This window comes from Rattus norvegicus, chromosome 17, assembly GCF_036323735.1.
Source record: "Rattus norvegicus strain BN/NHsdMcwi chromosome 17, GRCr8, whole genome shotgun sequence".
NCBI classification, from domain to species: domain Eukaryota; kingdom Metazoa; phylum Chordata; class Mammalia; order Rodentia; family Muridae; genus Rattus; species Rattus norvegicus.
In genome coordinates, this window is record NC_086035.1 from 76,324,848 (window position 1) to 76,350,252 (window position 25,405).

The 25,405-nt window shown below is 41.7% G+C and overlaps 1 protein-coding gene across 50 annotated transcripts in view; it reads left to right on the top strand.

The window, feature by feature from the left end:
* Celf2 (CUGBP, Elav-like family member 2) overlaps positions 1–25,405 on the top strand; it is an 825,373-nt gene that overhangs the window by 510,920 nt on the left and 289,048 nt on the right. For 13 of the 50 annotated variants that reach the window (XM_039095586.2, XM_008771862.4, XM_039095584.2 and 10 more), the window contains exon 1: positions 2,715–7,495. In XM_039095586.2, the coding sequence (XP_038951514.1) occupies positions 7,422–7,495 (74 nt within the window). In that variant the 5' untranslated portion in view covers positions 2,715–7,421. 50 annotated transcript variants of the gene reach the window in all.

The following is a 25,405-nucleotide window of genomic DNA, read 5'->3' on the forward strand; positions in this document are numbered from 1 at the left end:
CCACCAGGCCCAGCATTTTAAAAAGTAATTGTACTGTTTAATTATGTCTATGGTGTATCTAGGTCTAGGCATGTTCGTGTGCGAGTTATGGGGATACGTCCGTGTAATTATGTGTTGGATACCTGGGGGCTGGAACTACAGATGGTTGTAAGTCACACAGATAGGGTGCTGGGAACCGAACTCTGGTTCTCTGCAGGAGTAGTACGTGATCTTAACCACTGAGCCAGGTACTTGCCGTCTTAAAATCTAAGTTGCCACATTCCCGTCGTACCTTTTGATTGACAGGTGCCCTTTCTATTGCCATTGGTCCATTCGTCAGTGGACCACCCACTCAAGGGCTCATCTAGACGCTGGTCACAGCTAATGGTTTTAGCTGCTCTATTCTTCCTGGATCACGTTTCTTTTTAACTTTACTCATTTTCCAGTGTCAAGTTTTGGAAGGGCGTAGGATTTATGAGAAGAAATAAAGACCGGCAATAACGGAGGAAGGATTAAGGGAATCAGGAAGAGAAATTGAAACATCACAGCTTCTACGTTCTCACTTGCTTACCTTAGAGTTCATAAGGTCTTTATTTTAGTGTTAGACAGGATCTATAGATAGGAGCCTTGCTGGTCGCAAACTCCATATCCTTCTACTTCAGCCTTCAACGCACGGAATTTATAGGAGTATACCAACCAATTTGGCATTCAAGAAGTCTAAGAAAAAAGTATTCTATGACTCATTTCTCTTGGACTTTAAGATATACAACAGAAACTGATGCTGTAAAGAATAGAGATTTTTCAAAGCTCCGTGGATTTAAAATGTTAATTTTAAAAAGTGTCATATTGCAGTCACAACCAGTCAAACAATCAAGTCTTCAATAAAAGACATTTCTTGGCCACCAAAAAGCTCCAAGACTCATGGGGAGAAAAGAAAACTATGTCTGGAGAAGGATCAGTGGTAAAACGCACCCTGACAGACCCAGAACTTGGTGGTGAAGGGTGTGTGAGGTGGAAATAAGGTAAAGAAGATGTCTATCTTTCTTACTAAAACCAAGCAAAACAAACTCCCAAGCTTACCACTGGCCATCCTTAGCTCCCAAGGTATCATCTGTCCTCCCTCCCTGCCATAGTCCACAGGGCAGACGTGCCTGTTACTCTTAAGAGAGAATTGAGAGACTTAGGGATTAGGTATCAGCTTCACAGTGGACAATACAGATAAAGAGAAGCTATAACACCTTATATATCACCCTGGATAGTCAGACAACGTCCATGAAATGGCAAAATTTCCATGAAGATCTATGAGGAAGAAAGGAAGTTTCCTCTAATAGACTTGGTAGGCATTAGCATCAAAAGCAAATTTAAACAGGCATTTGGGATCTTCAAAAACCTCTCATAGAATGAAAGTAGTTTCAGATTTGAGCTATTATTATAGGGGGAATTTTTTCCCCTGATCTCAATACCTTGATATTTTTTCAACCTACGTGTCACTTTAATAGCTCGGTTATATAATTGCTGTAGTAATAACGAGGCTAGCACATTATATGTCTTATCTGAGGAGCGTGGCAAGCTTTGAATTGTGAGCCACTCTTCTCTACTAGGAAGTAATGACCACAGGTAAGACAAAGGTCCAGTTGATTAATCAGAATATTGAATGACTTGTCCTGGTGTCAATCAGTTCTTTGACAAAAGGAAACTCAGAATCCAACAGGTTTGATCCTTAAATCTCATGATCATTTTACTCAGCTCAAAAGTATCATTTGTCCTAAAGGGCCTGACCTGTAAACTCAAAGTCAGATGTTTCCTGATCTTAGGAGCCCAAATCTCTTTGCTAGGAATCGGTTGTCACTGGAAGTAAGCGCTGTATTTTATAGAAACCCAACTTTTTAGTCTCCCAATTGTCACTCTTCTCCCAGTTGTATTTGCTCATGAAAAAAACAAAACAAAACAAAACAAAACAGAAAATAGCTTCGGACAAATGAAACCGATTGTCTTTTTTCATTGGAAATTCTGAATCCAAATAAGATCTGCCTCAGTCAACCCCATGCCGAAAGTTTACCACATTCATTTGTCCATTTCTTTTTATTCCATGCCCACCTGTTCCTGATCTCTCGGGGACCTCATGTTATGCCGGCAACTGGGTCCTCCCAGCTGTCCTTGCACAGCTGTTGTATTTTGTCAAGCAGCAATTCCTCCCTTTTAAAATCTGACAACTTGGGAGAGACTCAGATAACTTCCTGTGGATTAGGGGAAACATTTGATGGGCTAGGGTGTTGATAGGTGGATTGCAAGGGAATTAGAAACGTCACTCTGATAAGTATAAATTTTGTTCCTGCCGCCAGTCTGGCACCAAATAAGGGCGCTGGTATCGTTTGACAAATCTCCGAAACTTCCAAAAGGGTTCTGGAACATTCTTTCAAAGGCTACCCCCCATCCCCTCCAATGTCTTCCATGTGCAAATCTCCATGCTAGACAGGGAAGCCTTTTTTCTTCTCCCCACCCTTTCCCCAGACTTCTTTGAAATGTTCACATCCTATCTTCTTGCTTTGTGGTACACAATCTCCCATCCTCCCCCTCCTTCCTCCTGGCACCGTCTGGAAAGAAATCCTGCCGCTCCCTATAGGGACAGCTGTTGCTACTTCAGAAACCAGCCTTGGTCAAGGCAAGTGACATTTGATTTCTGGTAGAAATAAGTAACCCTAGGCCAGCTCCTCTCTTCACTTTGGTAGCCACCCACCCTGCCTCAGACACACAGCTGTAGAAGAGAGGGAGACTTAGTCCAGCTACCATTTGAAAGAGAGAAAGAAAAAGTGGTGGGGGTGGGGCAGAGACAGGAAGAGAAGACTGAGCAAGAAAAATTAAAGGCTGAGGGAGGTGGGTAATGGAGAAAGGAGAAAAGGGAATGGTCAGGTTCGAGGGGGAAAGGAGGCGATGGCTGAGCTCTGGGTCTGGCCTTGGAATGGAAGCTCCCGACAGCCCTGGAAGGGCCTCTCATTTTCCAGTGCGAAGGTAGGTATGCAAGGCAGCAGCTTCCATTGAGGGGCCTCTTCAGAAGGAAGACAAGTTCACCGTGCTGTATTTTGGTTCTATTAAAAACAAATTGAAAAAGAGAAAGAAAGAAAGGAAGAGAGAGAGAGAGAGAGAGAGAGAGAGAGAGAGAGAGAGGAAGGAAGGAAGGAAGGAAGGAAGGAAGGAAGGAAGGACCCTAACAACAACAACATATGACTGCACATCAGTAGAACCCGTTCTCTAGGAAGAGAGACTATTTAATATCACTTAAGAATGTAACTGTTTAGTAACTACTCTCTCTTCCTGGGTTTTAAATTTTACCTAAGTGGTTGTAGGAATGTGTTAAAGAGGCACTCAGTATGGGAACAGCCGACGGGATAGTCTTAAATTGATGATTAGTGATATGTTTATTCTTAAATGATAACCCTTAGGCACAAAAGTTATATTTACAATGTATCGCTTGAGGACTTGTTCGAGGTTGTTTAAAATCTTTTTTTTCTTAAGCTATTGTTTATTTTTGAAAGTTGCTAGCAAAACTGGATTGAGCCGCCTGTACAAAAACACATGTCCACAAAGTCAGATACTCTCTCAGGTACTTAAAATTCATGTAGATTTCAAGTTTATTGCCCGGAAATGATGGGAAACCGCATAATAGGGCCTACATTTCCTGCTTCAAATGGCTCTGAGCACTCTGGGCTTGCTTTTGTTTGTTTGTTTTCTTGCTTTTTAAACCAAAACAACCATGTTAACAGAATCTGAATTCAAAAGTGTGACAGGGAAAGGATATTTTGGCCTTTGGTTTGCACTGAGTCGCCAGTCTCGAGGGAAGCAAAGGCATGCTTTCAAAAATGGGACATTTGGAATCCAGTGAACAGCACTAACACGTCTTTGTTGATGGCCAGTGCTTTTAAAGGTCCAATCATGTGGGAAGCCCGGAATAGGAGTAATAAAAGACAGAAATGTTTCTCAAGATGTATGAAGTTATCTGCAGAAGGAAGCAAAAGTTCTTTTAGCATGGACATTCCTCATGGCCTGTCAGGTATCAGTTTCAAATACAAGTATACATTTCGCAAACCAACAACAACAACAAGAAGAAAAAGTTGAAAGATGCATAGTCAGTGGAATGTACCCTGGTACCCCGAGCAGGGTGGAAGGACGAAGATTCTTCCGTTTCAAGCAATGCGCACTCTCATGCGAGATGCGGTTATTAGCACCCCGTTTTATCGAGGGTTGCTTTTACTGGTGATAATTCAGTGCTCAAACAATGGCCGCTGGACAAAACGGTATGGGATGCTGAGGAGGGGAAGGGGAGCCGAGGCAGCACAGAGCAATGCCTTGCCTTGGAAAGCCTCTTGTAAAATGAGGTCATTCAGAAACTTTCCCTTGAAGTGCTTCCAATTCTTGAATTGCCTTTTGTTTGGGAAATGAATAGCAAGTTGATTAAAAAAAGGAGACAATTAGGGGAGGTAGGGGGATGGGGTAGAGAAGAGCTTAAGGTTTTGTTCCAAGGGAGCTAAAACTACAAGGAAACTTCATTGTTCCTGCTCCCCCTGGTCCCCAGGGACGTCTGCACAAGGTGGTGCCACCAACTAGTTCATGTCCACTAGAGAGAGAGACCCCGCTAATGTCCTCGTCCCCTTTCATGGCTCTCGATAAGATCCTTGGCTTTAGAAACCGCTCTACATTGAACCCGAGTGTTCAATTGTGGCCCAGTGAATCTGTCTGCCAGTTAATTTTAACTGCCAAAACAGGATACCTGATGGCTCCCTGCTATATGGAGGTTTAAAAGGGAGCTTTGTTGAGTTGTTCTGGGGTGTCCCTTCCCCCCCCTTTTTTTAACCAAAGCGGTAAAAAGAGAAATGGAAGCTTTTCATCCAAAGCTCTTTGGCTATGTATTTTTATTTTTGGTGTTTAAGTTGATTATCAGAAGTGGACGGCGTGTATGCGCTGTGACTATGGAAGCCAAACAGACATTAGAAATAAACGCTGCCACTTGGCCACTTACGAATACCTGTCAAGTGGGGGAGGGCACACGTTTTGCCTCCCTGCTGCTCCCCCACCAGGTTCCTATGCAGTCATGCCATTATCTGTGTGTTTGCCAGCCGGGCTGTTTAAAGCCAGCCACACTCTGTAAACCTTCCTGGGTTCACAACCACCACAGTCCACGTAGTGTGGTTCTCTTTTCCTTTTGACCCTCGTTTTGCTTCTAACTTCAAATGGCAAAAGCAAACGTGCTCTCAAAAGCATGCCACACGGTAGTTGCTAAATAAGGCAATAACCTGTGCACTTGTAATTCTCTCCCTATGACCTACTTACATCCTCCTTCACCCTCCTTATAGTATGATTAAAAGCTGCTTTGAATCCACTATTGCCTCAAGGGATTTGAGGCTAGAATTTAACAAAGTGCTGAGAAGGCTTAAGTCAGTAAGAGGGCTCCCCTACAGCTTCCCCTAACTAATTCACATGCAATTAAAGAGAAAATAAATATTTTACAAGTGTGTGTGTGTGTGTGTGTGTGTGTGTGTGTGTGTGTCCACGAAGAATTTCTGCCTTATAGAATGCAGGTACACATGGAGCTTTATTCTGTAGCTGACGCCTTCTTTGTGTGTGACTGTGTGCGCTTTGGAGGCTGGCTCTGCTTTATTTTGTCTCAAATTTACTGTCCGGCCACCTCATCTCTGTGCGTTCAAGGTTTACGTAAACAGTGTGTGATGGTCAAGATAGTCAAGGTTTGTCTTCGGTTGGTTACCCAGCTAACTACTCAGAGAGATCATTTCAGAAGTAGCTGGCAATTGGCTTGGTAAGGAGGAAAAACAGCTTAGAATTAGGAGAAAAGGCCTGGGTATGATTTTGATCTAATAATTCATTTTTGATGCAATTGTCTGTCAAGTGATTATAAACTGGGACCCGGCTCCTCCAGAAAGGCAATATTTAAAAATGAAAGTTAATCAACTCTTCTATCTTAACTACCCTGCAGTTAGGAGGCTAAAAGCCAGTTGAAGGAGGAAATTCTACTTAATTAAATTTGTTTGTGTGGATTTAACTGAATAGCACAGGCCTGTTACTCCATATTGCTCACTGCCCTATCTGGGTTTAAAATTGACACCTAACTATTTTCTTATAATCTCCAAGGGCAGTTCCCACTGTCACACAGAGATTGGTGAGGAAAATGTGAATCTTTTCTTTACCGCCTGATAAATTTAACTATCGTTTACTTAGCTATTTAACCATCTAGCTACCATAATCTGGGCATGCTGTCATTTGTGAGGTTAAAGAAAAAAAAAAAGCTCCTTAGTAAAATATTCTGTTAGAATAACAACAGAAGAGAATAGACATACAAATTTTCAAAGAAAACCATAAAATGTATATACGTCCTATGTAAGTATGAGTATGTGTATATATGCCTCTGTGTACACATTAAGTGTATAGATATGTATTGCCTCAGAGTTCAAAACATGTCATTTGAATATAGAATAAAAAATGATTTTACCACAAAAAGTAAACTATAAAGTTTACTTATGATGTTGACTTACAACAGAAAATGAAACATACTTGCGACTACACTGAAGAGTTTGCTGTCACCCAAATAGCCAAACCATGAGGACAATAAGCCGCGTTATCAACTACTTTCCTTGAAAACTTTTGTTGAGCATCTGCTCACTTTCCTCTCAATTCCTCTCAGTACCCCTTCCCACAAATCTTCACTGTGACCCGAAGTGACAGGATTGGCTTTTACTGTTCGGGTTAAATAATAGGAAATGACAATTTTGCGCTCCGCTCTTTATTTATTTATTTTGGAAGCAATGGGATTTGTGACAGTTTCTCATTTTAAGGCCCGTTTCTTCTTCGGTGTTGAAGTAGACACCGAAGGCAGCACCGTTGTCCTCCCGTGTGTCACTCGGGCCACTGCGCCCAAAGACAGTTACTTCCTCTCTAGCAGATAGAGAGCAGCACCCCACGGCCAGCCCCACCCCGGGGGGGAGACACGGAGGTCGCGCGCGATGCGGGTCCCCAGCGGCTTCGCTCTCCCGGTGGCCGTGGGAACGGGGCGGCGAGAGGGTCGGGGCGACCGTCGCAGTTCGGCGCGCCGGGCTCGTGGGGCCGTGCGCAGAGGCCGGGGCGAGCCGGGCCGGCGGGCCCGCAGGGGTTAAGCGTGGAGCGGCCGCCCCGGGAGCTCCGCCCCCGCCCGCCGCACCTGGCGCTCGGCAGCCAGGCCGCCCCGGCGCCGGCTCGCGGAGGGGATTGGTGGAGCGCGCGAGGGAGAGAATGTGACAAGTGCCCGCTTCGGCGGCCGCCCGGGGAGGCCGCGCGCACCTGTCCCTGCCTGTCTCGCGCCGCCCGCGGCCGCTCGGACGCGCGCACAGCCCCCCGCCGCCGCCGCTGCCGCCGCCGCCGCCGCCTCCGCCACCGCCGCCGCTGCGTGCGCCGAGAACATGACTTCTGCCTTCAAGCTGGATTTCCTCCCGGACATGATGGTCGAGGGCCGCCTGCTCGTTGCTGACAGAATGTGAGTGGCCGAGGGCTCGAGGGGCAGCGCGGCCGAGAGTGGGGCGTCGTCTCCACAGAGGCAGCGGCCGCCTCCCCTCCGCGTCTTCTCTTCAGAGGACGCGGCTGGGACGGCGCAGGGCCGAGCGGGCTAGCGGGCGAGCGGGCGAGCTCGGTGAGCGGCCAGCCTTCCCTGGGCGCGCCAGCGCGGGGCTGGCGGGAGAGGACCCGTGAGGGGTCGCGCGGCGTCCCGTGGTCCCGGGCTGGGCGCGGCGTCCTGCGGGCGGACCGGCCGGCGGGGCGCGGGGCGCCGGGTCCGGGGCGGGGCGGGCGCGTGCTGTTTGCACGCTCGTGCCTTTAGAAATGCGGGGTGGCCGGGCGGAACAGCCTTGGCTTTCGCACTCATTTCTGAGATGGGAGAGAGGAGGACGAGCGAGAGAAAGAGAGAGAGAGAGAGAGAGAGAGAGAGAGAGAGAGAGAGAGAGAGAGAGAGAGGGTAATTACACGCCCTTAAAACTAGCCAGGTGTACTCTCGTGCGGAAATTAGAGGTAATTTTTACGTAATCGGGATGGTTTTGTCTGATAGGTAGTCTGTGATTTAATAATTAATGTGATTCTGGTGGTTTTACGTGTCGCCAAACTAGGATCGAGCGGTTATTGGGACAAGTGGAGGGCTGGAATCCGCGAGGAGAGGAAACTATGTGTAATTTTTCTTTCTTTCTTTTTTTTTCTTTCTTTCTTTTTTAAAAAAAATCTGGCTGCTCTGTCTTGGTAGGGAAGTTTCTCTCTTTAGCTCGGAGATCTCAGTGGGATCCACTTGTATTTCAGGCATGTTATGTAAAGAAACCCTAGATAGAAAAAGGATTGCCAGAACAAGATGGGGAAGACTGTGTCCTCCTGAGACACGGGATGTATATAATTCTCTCGTCAAGTGAGGCATTCCATAATGTATCGGATTTAGTGGGGGAGGGTGCTGCCCCTGGTTAAGTGATGTACAAATTTTTCCTGCTGTCTGCGCTGTAAGACTTAACATCCATGTGCTTTCTGGCACCCTATGCTACTCTTCCAAATATTCGGGCCACTACAGGCTTTATGATCCATTTCCCTGGCTTTCGCCTGTAATACTCGATTCTTTTTTTCTGGTATGTTAAGTATTATGAGTTGAGAATCTTGAAAAACTCCACGGTGGCCAATTATTGACGCCCTAGAATTAAAAAAAAAATCAAGTGGGAGATAAGGACGACAGAATCTGTTAAAATATGTATTGTCTTTTCAGTCGATGTTAACTTGAGTGGACACAGTCAGGTCCACTGTCTCAGAGTTAATCAGATAACAAATTAAAATATCGAATTCCCTTTTGGCACTTTTCTCTGAAAAATTAATCTTTGTTAGTAATATTCTCGGGATGGTTTAAAGAGATCTCTTTCCCGTTGTCCTCTTAAAAAATCCAAATCTCTCTCTCTCTCTCTCTCTCTCTCTCTCTCTCTCTCTCTCTGCACGAGTTACTTTGCAAGTCTTCCCGTTTTTCTCTGGTTTTGTCTGATAGGTAGTCTGTGATGTGCTAGACTGTCAGGGGTGAATCAGGGCGTGGGACTAATGATTTTGAATTTATGGTCACCTGCTACATAAGTGACATAATATATCTAACTAGTGCATGCTCTATGAATTTAAAGCATTAATGGCCTCTGAAAGATGTAGTCTCTTGTCAATTAAATTATGGATTATGAAAATTTAATTCCTCCTTTTCATTTGGTAGATGAATGTGGCTTGTGTCAGACTCTTAGCTCTGACAAGAGCCTTTGTATCTCAGTCATAGAGTTTTGGATGGGTTTTTTTGTTATTAAATATGAATCTTAATATGACTTCTACTCCACTTTCCTCCCAAAAGTCCATGATTTCCAAACGATAGCCTTTGGCGTCAATCCCAGATTGTTTTCAGCACTTGTCAGCTATTGCTTCAATGAACTAAGAAAAAGCAAATTCGAAAATGAGGCCGTTCTCGTTTGTTTCCAAGATAACCGTTGTGCATCCCCACAGACCTGAGAACACCGAGACATATTTTCCACAAGAGTGTGTGATTAAGTCATGTTAGAAGTCATGTTAGAGATTGGTTTTTTGGGGGGGGGGCTAGAGCTGTATGAATGAGATCATAACTTTTAAAATGCTTGAAACCCACCTAGGTGGTGTATTTTATAGCCATTTTTTTTGACATCGAAGAAGATAGCTGTATGGATTTATTGTTTGGGGGACTGGTTGTCACGGGTGGTATATTGCCATGTGGCCTAAAATGCTGTCCGCTAGATATTGGCCTGTTCATAAAAGGACTTTAAATAAAGCATAGGGGCTTTTCTGGTGTTGATTTTCTAAAGCAGAGCGTATTTTCTCAATGGCGTTTCCCCACAGGAATATATTAGATAAGTTTGCAAGATGTAATATGTTTGAGTCCTCCAGGCAGATGAACAAACAGCTTTTGAGATGAATTATTACGCTTGGTGGCCCCAGGAGCCATCCAGTGTTTAAAGAGCCCAGATCATTTAAGGCTCTGTAGTGATGCGGAATTGTTACAACATATGCTTCCAAGTTTGGGGATTCTAAACATTCAGTAACAAAACTGTAAAGGGAAATAAGCATTTTAAATAATATGGGCTGTTAGAGTTTTATTTTTGTGTGTTATTATAAACTATTATCCATAGCAAAGTGTAATGAAAATAGGAACTGATCTTTTAAATTCTGTTTTAAACCAGGGCATCTGGTTTTCATTGAGAATGGGAATGAGTGTTTCCTCTTTGTTTTACCTCCTTAGTGATACATTTAGAGTCTCTTATCTTTGGGTTTTTTTTTTTTTTTTAAAACAGGACCAGTATATAAAGGCTTAGAAATAAGAAACTACAGGTGAAAATGTGGCTTGAAAATTATTAATGTCAGTCTTTAGATTTGCAGTTACATGGCTAAGAAGAAGTTACTGATAAAATGAAATCTTATATATATACTTTTCACATTCAGCAAGTCACCTTAAAGAAAATAAGCCATCCTGACTGTAATACACTTGGGGAATTCATCTGCTTGTTGATAACAGGCGAAAACTATTTTTCTGTATGTGAGTAAACTGAAAGGTGTTCCTCAGATCACTATTGTTAATGTTAGTTGATGCTAAAGCAGGTTTTGAGACCATCTCACCTGACCTCATTTTATAGGTTAAGAAACTCTTAGTGGGCAATAGGACTGGCCCCAAGAGGCAAAGCCATTGTTTCTGTAAAAATGAAAATGCCTGCTTAGTTAATTGCATGGCTACTGTGTATCAGGATACTTGATTTATATGATCTCTAATATCATGGTGGGTCTAAAGGTTAGGTGGTGTTCCCGTTGTACAGGGGATGCTTAAAAGCCAAAGTTGTATCATAAAAGAGTAATGCGTCACCTATTTAGGGTCGCTATACATACTCTCGTTTCCGATTCAAACTCAGATTACTGCGTATGTTTATTAGCTAACCAACAAATGAGAACATGCATTGTTTATGTTTACTAGCAAGATGAAGGTTAAGAGCACATGGGACTTCCTCCCCACCTTTTCATGGCTTTTAAAGTTTATGTAGAAAACGACAAGCTTATGGACATTTTCCCCCAGTTCCACCATGGTCATGAAGGGAGGCTAAGGTGGAACTGAAGAGCTGCTGCGCGCGCAGACGGCTCTTTAATGAAGACTTTCAGAGCATGTGGTGGTGGGCTTCTCAGCTAACAGTGCTGACTTTAGTATCAGCGGCCTTGTGGGACTACAAGCGCTTGCCATGCAGCCTTTCAAGAATGCCAGTGTTATCTTTGATCTGGGCAGAGGTATTACTTTAATTGTTAAGTCTTGCTGTTTAATTGTAATGTGCTGGATTGAGATTGCTACAGCATCTGTTGATGAGATGCAGTGAGCTAGGAAAACAAGAGCCTTGAAAGACAAGATAAAAAGGCAATAGGATTTTCAGATATGCACCTAGTAATTAAGATCTCATGCGATGATGTTTTCTACCTTGGAGTGTGTTTTCCTCCCCTAACAGCTATAATAACACTATTTGGCCTTTGAAGAGTGCAGTCTTTTTATTTTACACAAATCACCAAACTTTTAGTTCCCTTTTAGCCGTGTGTGTGTGTGTGTGTGTGTGTGTGTGTGTGTGTGTGTGTGTTATTCCTTTTAAGTTAACACTCATTCAGTTCCCACAAAGCAGGTAATGTTATGATATGTTAAATCTGTTACACATGAGTGTGCATACAACTAGCACATATTAAATACAAATATTGTGCAGAAATCGAAGGAAGTGTTTAAAGGAATCTGAGGTCATTGTAAGGATTTAAAAAAAAAACAAACAAAAAAGAATCACACTCCCATAAGTGTTCAACAACAATGCATAAGCATCCCTTATTAGCATTTAAATAGAAAATGTTAAACTTTCAGCATGCTTTAAGGAGCTAAATTAATAAGTCATTGCTGTGGTTTACTTCCAAGTTTGAACTTCACCCAAGTTTAGAAAGTCATTATTCTGAACTTAGAATTTTATTATTGGAAGGTTTGCTTTCTTCAGGTGAGGGACATTTTCCCCCAGGTATGGATTATGTCTTCACAAAGAGCTAGGTAGTTCTGATCACAATGTTTGTTTTACAAAACTACAGAAGGGAAGGCTTTAGAACACACTAATGGTTTCCGGTTCGTTAGCACCTCCAAATCTTCAAGCCACCCTGCCTGTTTCCACTGTGGCAGAAGTATCAAGTCACACAATGAAGCCACCTTCAGTACTGTGCTACTTGTGTGGCCGTGCAGAAAATGTGTCTTTATGTTTTCCTTAAGAAAAAGTGCTTGCTGAACCTAAGAGAAATGGAGCTGTGCGTGCGTTCCTGGAAAAACCTTTGTGGGAAACAAAAACTAATTAGAGCAGCAAATGTGGTGCTCACAGGTAATTGTAAAATAATTATTCCCCGTTAGCATCATCGCTGCTTAATTGTGCTATCCAATATCTTCCTGCTCTGAATCCAGATGTGAAGGGATAGCAGCCGCTCCCTCCTCCTCCTCCTGGGAATATGCCTTTTTCATTTAGTGCGAGCCACACACACCTCCTAAAGGACTTGTAAAAGACAGAGGAGAACATTTAGGGAGGGTTGGAACAGCTCCGCTCTTCCCGTTTGTCCTCCATCATGACAGAAAGTGATTACTTCAACTATTTCTATAGAAATATGATTCCACTTATGTGGCTGAAATGCCTTCCTTGAGCGAGTCGGAGATTTACACGTTTTCTAGTGCTAACCCAGAGGTTTATGAACATTCTCTTTTATGAACTGCAGATCGTATATTATGTTCTGTGTTCTTCCAATACAGAGAGTGACATTTTCAGACCAGCTGACAATTTAAAATATAATGATAATAAATACGTCATCCTGTGGCTTTCAAAGTGGCATATGAGTACAGACTCAGATTCAGGTTTAATTTCAATCATTTCAGCTAGCGAAAGTCTCAGCAGACTGGGCAGCAGAATAATAGACACAGCTTTTTCTAAAAACAACGTATACATACAGACTTAGACTATGTTTAGAACACATTATAACACATCATTTTAGTTGGTTCTGTACTGTTCTTTCATTCGTATATAGCCTTAAGGTCAGATTAGTTAGAATAATCTGTACCTCCTTTAGGTCAGCATCAGGGTAGGAACCGCCCATCTGGATGGCCAGTTGACCCAGATTCCTTTTTGAGTCACAGTGCTTTTAACTGAGATGTGTGTAATGTTTTGATTTTTAAGTCCCAATAGTTACAGAAGTGTGTCTCTTCAGTGACATGGTAGCTCTCTTTCTGACACAATCCCGGGGACCATGTCTGCTTTCTCCAGTAGCTGCCATTTCCTGACATGTATTTTTAGGGTTATTTAGGACTGAAAACCTTCCCAATGAATTTTACATAGTATTCAGAATGCAGTTAACCTTAGTTGATTTATTTGATATAACTTTGGACATTCTTTTTACATACTATACTGTATATATTGTACAGTCATTATACATTTTAATCTTCTATGCTAAGTTCCACATCCTATGATGTTTTACCCTAAAAGACTTAACTTTCATGCTTTTACTTGAGTTCATTAAGTTTTAAAATAGTCTTTTCCACCCTCTCCCTAAGAAAACTATCTTAGTTTATGAATCTCTTATCTCTGTCTGTAGCAAGAAAGTTAGGCCTTAGTCGTCTGATATAAAGAGACTAAGTTGACCCTGTGGGTTAAAAGAGGCAAAGACTTTATCTGCTTGACAGTGGTCAGTAGATAGAAAGTGAGTTTGTGCATGTAAATGTGCATTTATAAGATTCCGTTTTATTGATCAGAATACTTCACTTTCTTGAGAGATCTTCCATTTAATGGTCTTTGGGTATGAAACTTATGAACTTAGAGGTTATTACCTTTATAACTGGATTTTATCTTTTAGGAATATTTCATACATTGACCAACCATGCACTACAAATTATGATTACTGCTGTCCAAAGTTCTCAGAACTGTTTCACCTTTGGCATAGGCCACAGATTCCTTTTTTTGGGGGGGGGGGATTCATTTTGACAATTCCATTATATATTAGTTGCTAAATAGCTGGGACCTCACCAATGTAGTGACTTCTTTACCCCTTAGTGGGGTTTCAGCTACAGCTGCCACACATAAGATCTGCATGTGAGTGGGCTGGGCAGGAAATCCTAACTTTCTTTTCTTTCCATGTCATTAGATACGGTGTTGGCCTGACTGACTTCCTTGTGTTATACTTCTTTGGTGGCTGGCATTATTGTGTGTGTGTTATTGTGTGTGTGTGTCTGTGCATGCATGCACACGCTCACACACACAACAGACACACACACAATAACACACACACAATAACACACACACACACACACACACACACACACACACACACACACATCAGGCCGCAGCTTGCAGTTGATGCTGAATGCAGTTCTTAAAATTTCGACTGTTGTGCTGGGAATCCAGTGCTTACTCCGTGCATTAGGCGAAAATGACCGTTACAAGAGATTGATGAGTCTATGAGCTCCTAAGAACTCATTGGTGTAAAGAGAGCTAAACACACGTGCAGAACCTCAGCTCTCTTGTCTTTTGTGGAGCTGAAGTAAGGTACTGGGTATTAGACAACAAAACATGCACTGGGTTGCAGACTGACATTTGGTTTGTCCTTGAAGTTTTTAGGAAAAAAATAGCAGACAAGGGTAAACGAACATTTACAAAGGTAGGAGATGGGCATATAGTTACTTTTTTCTGATTGTTTATTTTGCTCTTTGCTTTCTTTTTACTTCAGCATAGACTCAGTGGGGATACAGAAGTCCATCTTTTTTTTTTAATTTACGTTTTCTTGGTGCCTTTCTTTTCTTTTCCTGGTGCATATCTTTTACTCTACTCTTCTCTGAAGCCCACGTGGCTTGTGACCCTTTCCTGACTCTCAGAAGGGGTTAAAGCCATGTCTGACATAGGTCTCAGAGTTGGTTTCTGAGAGAGAAGAACCAAGATACCGATCTCAGTCCTGGAACAGCTGCACCGTTCTGTGCACAAATCTCTGTTTTGACTTCCTGTGTTATAGAAGGGGTTGAACATACGGGTAGCGTATTTCAGAGTGATTAACTTTATGGATGCCATTGTCTTGGCCAGCTATATTTGACTAGGCTGCAGCTGTGTTTGCTTTCTCAAAATTGTCACCAGGAGACCTCCAACTGCCATTATTCACTAAGTCCATGCTAGTAACATCCTCAGGACCTGCATTGTCTAGTAGATCGTCTTTCACAGTGTTAGCTTCTAGACATACATTCCAAGAAGCCCAAGTAATATAAGTGCTGTTTGCTGTGGAGAACTCTCTCTCAAAATAAGGTCTTAATAAGTTTGTCTTTCTGGTTATGCATAGTCCTATCTACCAGGAGTCTTTCTTTTCACACCACACCTATGTTTCATTGACTCCCAGTTCCTCCTTTTCTTTCATGTTTGTTTAGATGTTGATAAATTTTCACTTCTGCTGATGGGTGATAAGCACTGGGAATGCGTTTTTTACTGGCTTCTGGTGTCTTCGAGACCTCTAACATTTTGGATTGGAGACACAAATCTTTTTATTTGATTGGTGTTAATGTCAATTTAGTGTTCTTCCTAAGAACTTAGCGATTTTTTTCCCTTAATAAAAAAACACCATAGTTCTATGGCCACAGTGGGTTTTACTTTTAAATGGAAATACCTTTCTCTTGTATTGTTTTTGCATCAGGGATGCTTGCTTTGATATGGTAGTCTCTAGAGTCTCTTCGGCCCTGTGTGGCTAGGTATCCTTTATTTGATCTACCCAAGTCTCCTGCTGAGTTAAATTCTACTTTGGTTTATTCCAGTTTATTCCAAGTCTCAATTGCCTTGCCAAAATTTCTCAACAAGAAAGTAGGGGTGGTAAGAGCTTTTCAACTGTCACACACATTTACTGTGAGACTAATTTGGAGCAAGGGTGACAACCTTTTGTAGTTTCATGACCACACATTCACCTGTTTCCTGGGAGCATCAAATATAATATAACCTCATTATAACTGAGCTATTACTGTTTTTCATCTCAGAACATTCATATTGTGAAGTGTCAGGCAAAGAACCATAAAACAATATTGTTCCCCTGTAAACTTCTCAGGAAATGCTCAGTCTCCAGCATAACATTATGATGACTGATTTTTTTCATCCTCCTTCTGCATGATGGTAGGGAGATATAATACAGTTTATGTTCCAACTATGAACTTGGGCTCAGACCTCCCATTCTGGGATGAGATAATGCCAAGGCAATATTCAGTATCCTGATGTATAGGTCTGTAAAGCCCATCTCACACTTACTGATTGAGATTGAACTTTCTTAAGATAAAAGAACCAGGTAAGCAGTGTTAAGGTTGGACCTCACCTTGCACCCCTTGAGTTTTAGAAACCTAGGCATCTGATTGGACGTGGAAGGGAAGCAGGGTGGTTTTCACAACCCAATGGCCTCATTAGCTGCCCTGGCCACAGCACAGCACAGGAACACAGGATCAGTAGCTACAGAGTGGAAGGCTCAAAGGGGGAGGAAAACGGTGATTGTTTTTTTTTTTTTAATTTACAGTGTGGCATATGCTGAGCCAGTGAGCATAGTATGTGAGCTGTTTGATGCAGCTAGGTGTTACCAGCTGCTGATGGACTGTAGTTCTCTCTTTGTACTTAATAAAGAACTTCCTCCTTCTCCAGACATTGTTGATAGGCTCCTTAGAGTCCTAAGAACGGAGTAGCTGTCAATGTGAACGTTGGATCCTGATGCTACAAATCACCTTATTCTTTTAGATCAGTCATGGCCATCTATCTTTTCCTCAGAAGCCAAAGCCTTAGAATGTGAACCCATTGCCTAGGAAATAGTCTTTCTAATGGGCCAGGGGAGTACTTGCTCTCTATGGTGGAGAAACTTTATAAGCTATGGAATTGACCTCACAAACACAGTCTCTCGCCTCCCAGAACAAAACATTTCCTGTGTATGGGGAGCCAGATAGGGGCTTCTGCTGTCTTTTAAGTTTGTCAGGAAAGCAGAACTAGGGCCCTGGTGGGAAACAGGCCGATCTTTAGAAAGAGGGCTGGTTGCACAGATACTGTTTCTATGTGAAGTCATCAGGTCTTTGGAATTAACACATTTTATCAGTGTCAAAGAAGTCCAATTTGCTTTAAAGGCAGATCTTCATCTGAGCCAAGATATTTTTAAAAAGCAGCTAAAGTTGGATTATTGACAGCCAAAGAGGTTGTATTACAGCCACGTTGGTTTGCTGCCATATCTTATATATCTGCTTGGGACATCATATTTTAAATACAGATTTATTTCTAGTTCTCTTTTAGACCAGAATAGACCCAGAAGGAAAAAAAAAAGTATAGTAGTGTCAACAAAACTGATTCTTTGATGTTTCTTTGTTTCTTTCCATCAGCAAAACTAATTCTCTGATGTACCTTTCTTCCTTTTTTTTTTCTTTCTAATAACAAATTCTTTAAGGGATTGATCCTATCAATAAACTTCCAAACTTATTTATGCTCTTATTCTTTTATTCATTTAGGATATACTATGGTTAAGCAATTAGGCCAGTGAAATTAAACAGCATATTAGAAACGAAAAAACTGTTTTGCAGGTTAAGTGATTGGGGTTCAGCAAAATGGGAATGTACATCTTCCAGAGGCCTGAGGCCTTTTGATTGTCTCTCCCTGGAATTTAAACCTAGAGGTTGCTCTTAAGAGTTTTCAGTTCTTAGATCTTTCCTAGGCTGCCTGCAAGTGTGGATGACTATGTATGTGGATTTTGAATATTAAATAAATACAATTTTTTCTTCCTTTTATTGACAATAGGTTTTTTCCCACTTAATATAAATGGATTAGTTTCTTCTCCCTCTACTGCCCCCACTTCCTCTCTTATCCAGATCTGCACCCCTTCTGTCTCTCATTAGAAAACAAGCTTCTAAGGAATAATAACTAAAATAAGATAGGATATAATGAAATGTAATAAGAGAAAACAAAAATAACACATAAGAATAGGATGAAACAAACAGACGGAAGAGAACCCAAGAGAAGGCCCAAGAAATGGCCCCACTCACTCACACATTCAGGAGTCCCATAAAAACCCGTCTAGAAGCCATAACATGTCCATAGAGAACATGGTGCAGAGCTGTGCCAGCCAGGCCTGTGCACGCGCTTCAGTCTTCACACGAGCTTCGCTCATGCTGGTTTAGGGCGCCTCGTTGTCTTGCTGTCCTCCCTCCCCTCTGGCTCTCATATTCTTCACGTCTCCTTTTCTGCAGAGTTCCCTGAGCTCTGAGAGGAGGAATTTGATGGAGACATGTCATTTAGGGACGACTGTTCAAGATTTCTCCCTCTCGTATTAATGTCTGGCAGTGGGGTTCTCTGTTTTTGTTTCCATCTGCTGCAGGAGGATGCATCTCTGAGTGTTGCTGAGCAAGGAAGGCAGTGATGTGTGAGTGCAGCAGCGCGTCACTAGATGAAGTCATTCTATTGCTTCTCTAGGGTCATGGACTCTTAGTTTCAGGTTCTTGGTGACCACAACAGCATCAGGTATGGGTTCCATACCATGCAGTTGGCCTTACATTACACCAGATAATGGCTGCTTACACCCACAGACTTTGTGCCACCATTGTCCTAATATGTCTTGCATACAGGCTACCATTGTAGATCAGAGGGTTGTGACTGGGTTGGTGTTTTCATTTTCCTTTGGTGATGTGCAGAGTACCTTCCTATCTCTTGTTCAGTGAGTTGGTGATGTGCAGAGTACCTTCCTATCTCATGTTCAGTGAGTTGGTGATGTGCAGAGTACCTTCCTATCTCATGTTCAGTGAGTTGGTGATGTGCAGAGTACCTTCCTATCTCATGTTCAGTGAGTTGGTACTGTGCAGAGTACCTTCCTATCTCATGTTCAGTGAGTTGGTACTGTGCAGAGTACCTTCCTATCTCATGTTCAGTGAGTTGGTGATGTGCAGAGTACCTTCCTATCTCATGTTCAGTGAGTTGGTGATGTGCAGAGTACCTTCCTATCTCATGTTCAGTGAGTTGGTACTGTGCAGAGTACCTTCCTATCTCATGTTCAGTGAGTTGGTGATGTGCAGAGTACCTTCCTATCTCATGTTCAGTGAGTTGGTGATGTGCAGAGTACCTTCCTATCTCATGTTCAGTGAGTTGGTACTGTGCAGAGTACCTTCCTATCTCATGTTCAGTGAGTTGGTGATGTGCAGAGTACCTTCCTATCTCATGTTCAGTGAGTTGGTGATGTGCAGAGTACCTTCCTATCTCATGTTCAGTGAGTTGGTACTGTGCAGAGTATCTTCCTATCTCATGTTCAGTGAGTTGGTACTGTGCAGAGTACCTTCCTATCTCATGTTCAGTGAGTTGGTGATGTGCAGAGTACCTTCCTATCTCATGTTCAGTGAGTTGGTGATGTGCAGAGTACCTTCCTATCTCATGTTCAGTGAGTTGGTGATGTGCAGAGTACCTTCCTATCTCATGTTCAGTGAGTTGGTGATGTGCAGAGTACCTTCCTATCTCATGTTCAGTGAGTTGGTGATGTGCAGAGTACCTTCCTATCTCATGTTCAGTGAGTTGTGACTGGGTATATACCACTCCAAGATGGCCCTTCGTCAGCTCTCTTTGTATTCCCTCTCTCGTTTCTTTTTCCCACCCTCACTTGATCCTCCCATTCCATCTACCCCCGTCTTTCTTTAATGACTGAGTAATACTGTGTAAATGTGCAGATGTACCACATTCTCTTTATCCACTCTTCTGCTGAAGGACATCTAGGTAGTTTTGATTTCTGCCTATTATGAACAGAGCAGCAGTGAACATGGTTGAGGAGTATGGTAGGCACAGTGACCGTTGGGTATATGCCCAAGAGTGGAGTATGGTGGGCACAGTGACCGTTGGGTATATGCCCAAGAGTGGAGTATGGTGGGCACAGTGACCATTGGGTATGTGCCCAAGAGTGGTAGAGCTGTATCTTGGGGCGGAACTACCACACTGGCATCCAAGTTCGCAGTCCTACCACCAATGGCTGTGTGTTCCCCATGCTCCACATCCTCAACAGCATAAGCTGTCACTTTTTAAAATTGTAGCCATCTATCAGATGTGTAAGTTAAAATCTCAAAGTAGTTTTTGATTGGCTTTTCCCTGCTGACTAAGAATACTGAATATTGCTTCAACTGCTTCATTTGAGATCCTTCTATTTCGAATACTCATGTTTAGATCTGCACCTCATTTTTAAATTGGATCTTTCGTTTTCTTAATATCTAGATTTTGGAATTCTTTATACATTTTGAATACTATTCCTCTATTAGATGTGTAGTTGTTAAATCTTTTGCCATTCTGTAGACTGCTACTTTATCTGAATGATATTGTCCTTTGCCATGCAGAGGCTTCTAAGTTTCTTGAGGGCCCATTTACTAATGGTTGACCTTAGTGTCTATGCTAACCGTGTTCTATTCAGAAAGTCTTTTTCTGTGCCTCTGAGTTCAAGGCATTTCCCACCGTTCTCTCAGGTTCAGTGTAACTGGTTCAAGGTTGGGGTCTTGGATCCTTTTGGACTTGAGTTTTGTGCAGTGGTAAGTATGAATCCATTTGGATTCATTGTGTATTTCTGGCTTCTTTATCAAAAACTAGGTGTTTGTAGGTGTGTGGATTTATGTCTGTGTCTTCAAATTGGTTCCATTAATCAATGTGTCTGATTTTGTGCCACAGCATGTTTATATCCTGTAGCTCTGTAGAACATGAGTTTGGGGTATTAATACTTCCCTGGGTTCTTTTGTTATTAGGATTGCTTTAGCAATTGTTGCAGTTTTGTTTTTCCATATGAAGCTGAGAATTTTCTTTTCAAGATCTGTGAAGAATTGTGTTGGAATTTTGATGGGGATTGCATTCAATCTGTAGATCGCTTTTGGTAAAATGCCCATTTTTACTATATTAATCCTCTCAATCCATATGCATGGAGATCTGTCCATCTTCTTGTGTCTTCTTTAATTTTTTCTTTTCAGTCTTCAGTCTGTCTTCCACTGCTTCGTTAGTGATATCACAAGGTATCATTTGAGGCTATTGTGAAAGGTGTTGATTTCCTGATTTCTTTCTCAGTCCACTTGTTGTTTGTAAAAAGAAAGACTATTGGTTTTTATGAGTTAATGTTATATCCTGCTTCTCTACTGAAAGTGTGTATCAGCTGTAGAGGCTCTGGTGGAAATTTTAGAGTCACTTATGTATGCTATCATATCATCTGCAAATAAAGATACTTTGACTTCTTCCTTTCCAATTTGCATTCCCTTGTTCTCTTTCAGTTGTCAGATTGTTCTAACCAAGACTTCAAGTACTGTATTTAGTAAAATGAGAGAGTGTACAGCTTTGTTTTGTTCGAGATTTTAGTGGACCTAGTTTGAGCTTCTCTCCATTTAAGGTGATGTTGTCTATGGACTTCCTTTAAATGCTGTCATTATATTTCTTTTATCTCCAGACTCCCCAGGATATTTATCATGAAGGGGTGTTGGGTTTTCTCAGAGTCCTTTTCTGCATGTAAAGAGATGATCATGTATTTTTTTTTGTCTTTGTTTGTTTATGTGGTAGATTATATTTATCAGTTTGTGTATGCTATACCATCCCTGAATATCTGGAATGAAGTCTAACTGAACACCGTGGATGATATTTTTGATGTGTTCTTGGGAAATTGGTCTGTAATTCTCTTTCTTTGTTGGGTCTTTATGTAGATGGAGTATCGGGGCAACTGTGGCCTGATAAAATGAATTGGGCAATGTCCCTTCTGTTTCTGTGTTTTGAAATAATTTGAGGAGTGTTGACATTAAGTCTTCTTTGAAAGTCAGGTAGAATTCTGGGCTAAAACCACATGGCCCTGGGATTTGGGTTAGTATACTTTCAATTACTGCTTCTGTTCATTAGGGGCTACAGGTCTATTCAAATGACTTATTTGATCTTGATTTAACTTTGGTAAGTGGTATGTTTCTAGGAAATTATCTGTTTCTTTTAGATTTTCCAATCTGATGGAACACAGGTTTTTAAAGTATGTCCTTACAATTCTCTGGATTTCCTTGCTGTATTTTATGTGTCCCCTTTAATTTCTAGTTTTGTTCATTTAGATTTTTCTCTCTCTGCCTTTTACTTAATTTGGATGAGGGTTTGTCAATCGTACTGATTTTCTCAGAGAAATACTTTTTGTTTCATTGATTTTTGTATTGTTGTATTAATGATTTCAGTCCTGAGTTTGTTTTTTGCCATCTGCTCCTTTTGGGTGTGATTTTGCCTTTTTGTTCTGGAATTTATAAGTATGCTGTTAAATTACTAGTATGAGTTCTCTCCATGTTTTTTATATTGGCATTTAGAGCTATGAACTTGCCTTTTAGATCTGCCTTCATTGTATCCCATAAGTTTGGGTCTGTTGTGTATTCAATTTCATTCAGTTCTAGAAAGTCTTAATTTCCTAGTTTCTGTCTTGACCTGTTCCCCACTCAGTAGTGAGTTGTTCAGTTTTGAGTTTTCAAGCTTGCTGTGGTTCCTGGTGCTGAGACCCAGCTGTAATCCACGGAGGTCAGATGGGAAGCGGGGTATTATTTCAGTTCTCTAGTATCTGCTGAGACTTGTTTTATGTCTGAGTATATAGTTAGCTTTGGAGAAAGTTCTGTGAGGTGCAGGGAAGAAGGTATATTCTTTCGTGTGTGGGTGAAGTGCTCTGAATATCTGTTAGGTCCATTGAGTTTATAGCCTCGGTTAGGTCCAGCCCGTCGCACGTCTGTGTTTAGTTTTGGTCAGGAGGGCCTGTCTGTTGGCTAGAGTCAGGTATTGAAGTCTCCACCCTCAGTGTGTAAGGATCAGTATGTGATGTAAGCTATCTTAGTGCTTCCTTTAAAAACTTGGGTGTCCTTTGTTTGGTATACAGATGCTAAGAATTATAATGCCCTCTTAGTGGATTTGTTTGTTTTCCCTTTGAGCTTGTAGTATCCTTCCCTGTCTCTTCTGAATCATTTTGGTTTGAAGTCAGTTTTGTCAGATATTCAAATGCTATATCACTTGCATTGTAAGTCCATTTGCTTGCGATGTCTTTGTCCATCCTTTTACCCTGAGGCGATGTGTATCCTTGATGTTAAGGTGTGTTTCTTGGCTGCAGCAGGATGGATTCTGTATTTGCATCTATTCTGTTAGTCTGTGTCTTTTTAATGGGGAATTGACACTCCTGATGTTGAGAGATTTCAGTGTGCAGTGAGTGTTGACTCCTGTTATTTTGCTTGCTTGCGTGTGTGTGTGTGTGTGTGTGTGTGTGTGTGTGTGTGTGTGTGTGTGTGTGTCTGTGTGTCTGTGTGTCTGTGTCTGTGTCTGTGACTATGTTTATGATTTTTCTCATTTGGGATTATTTATCTTTGTGTTTTCTTGGGTGTGGCTAACCCCCTTAGGTTGGGGTTTTCTTTCTTGTGACTTCTGTAGCTCTGAATTTATAGGTAGATATTGATTAAATTTGGTTTATCATCCAGTGTCTTATTTTCCCCATCTGTTGTGATGAATGTTTTTCTGGGTGTAGTAGTCTGTGGTCTCTTAGTTTCTGCAGCGCCTCTGTCCCAAGCCCTTCCGCTTTTAGAGTCTCCATTGAGAAGTCAGGTTAAATTCCAGTAGATCTGCCTTTACATGTTACTTGGTTGTGTTTCCTTGTAGCTTTACTATTCTTTCTTTTACATATGCTTAGTTTTTGGTTTTGATTATTGTGTTCTGAGGGGACTTCCTGGTCCAGCCTATTTGGTGTCCTGTATGCTGCTCTGTTAGCACGTCCATTAGGTTAGGGAAATTTTCTTCTGTGGATTTATTGAAAATATTTTCTGTCTTTCACTTGGGATTTTTCTCCCTCTTCCCTCTATTCTTATTATTCTTAGATTGATTTTTTTCAGTGTCCTAGATTTCCTGGGTGTTTTGTGCCAGGATTTCTATATTTAACTAAACACAGTTTCATAGTTTCATAGGCGCAACACTCGTGCACCTTTTTATACTTTACTGTAACTGCCTTTAGTCTGGAAGGCAGTAATGGTGTAGATATGTCAGTGGAAAAGGGAACCATATTACTGTCAAGATCTATGTGTCCGAGTAGATTTGAAATAAAAAATACCTTAGATGCGGATCCTTTCTCTTCACTTATGGTTGTATATTTTACCAAGCGCTTTCTCTTAAGGACTCATTAGACACCTGGGCTTTCACTCTGAGACGTACCTCCAGCGTCCTAATGTTTGCATTGGAGTTAGATGGACGGTTGCTTTTTGGCGGGTAGGAGGAAGTGTAGCTCTGCTTCGTATGGGTTAGAAAAAAGGCTCTCAAGCGGTGTTTGGTCCCTATCCTCTCCTTTAGTTGGCAGTTTTACACAGGATCTTTTCTAGAGTTAGAACCATTCTTAACTTCCTCAAATAAGCCATAGAATAGTCAGTAGATTAAGTGAAATCTGAACAAGATGGACCTGTTTCATATCAGGTGTCATCCTGTTACTCTTTCATCGTCTCTGGAATATAGCTTTTCCTCAAGTGGATAACCATTTAATTGGATCCCGAGTTCCCTGGAAACCCTAAGTTTCTGTCCTTTCTTTATTACTGAATGTCTATAAGAGTTAATAGCAAAGTTAGAGAAGAGTTCATGCATGGGTAGATCCAAACTACCAATGATTTCATAGGAAATATTAGCTTGTAGAAGGGCCTTTACACTTGGCAAGAGACAAGCTCTGTAACAACCTAAGAGGATGTGATTGGAGTGGGGTTTTCACTCCATGTGCTTATTGTATTCTTTCTACTGATGCAAACATTATCTATAATTACATTTTCAAGTGACTGAAAATTGCAGGCTTTGTTGAACAAAAATACAGCCCAAGAATGGAATGTATATCCACTCTGTCCTCATTATAGGGCTGTCAGAAATCAGACTATAAGGCCCAATACCATAGCTCTCCTCTGTGTGATACCAACTCCATTCTCTGATGTTTGAACACTTTGTCAAAATGCTGGGCTTCCAATGATGATCGTGATTGGAGGAAAATGCTATTACTCCTTTAGTGGTTCATTTGCTGTATTGTCCTCTCAGTCATCTGCTCTCGAACAGATCTTCTGTTTCCAGGATGTAAGATAGGAAACCACAGATTAGTTTAGCTTCAGGTGCAACGGGCATTAAAGAACATTTGTTGAGGATAGATACTTTTACCTCCTGGGGAAGATACAGTTGTATTCTTCTGACGTATGTTGTAGTTGTAAACCCCAGCCATTGTACGACTGATTGAAAAATAAAACGTTCCTATAGTGGCCCAGTGCATCGTGGGTTCTTCCCTTGTCCTTAGAATCTGGCCCTCGTACAAGAGAAACATCCTGACTAGTTTCATACTTCAAGGTACATAC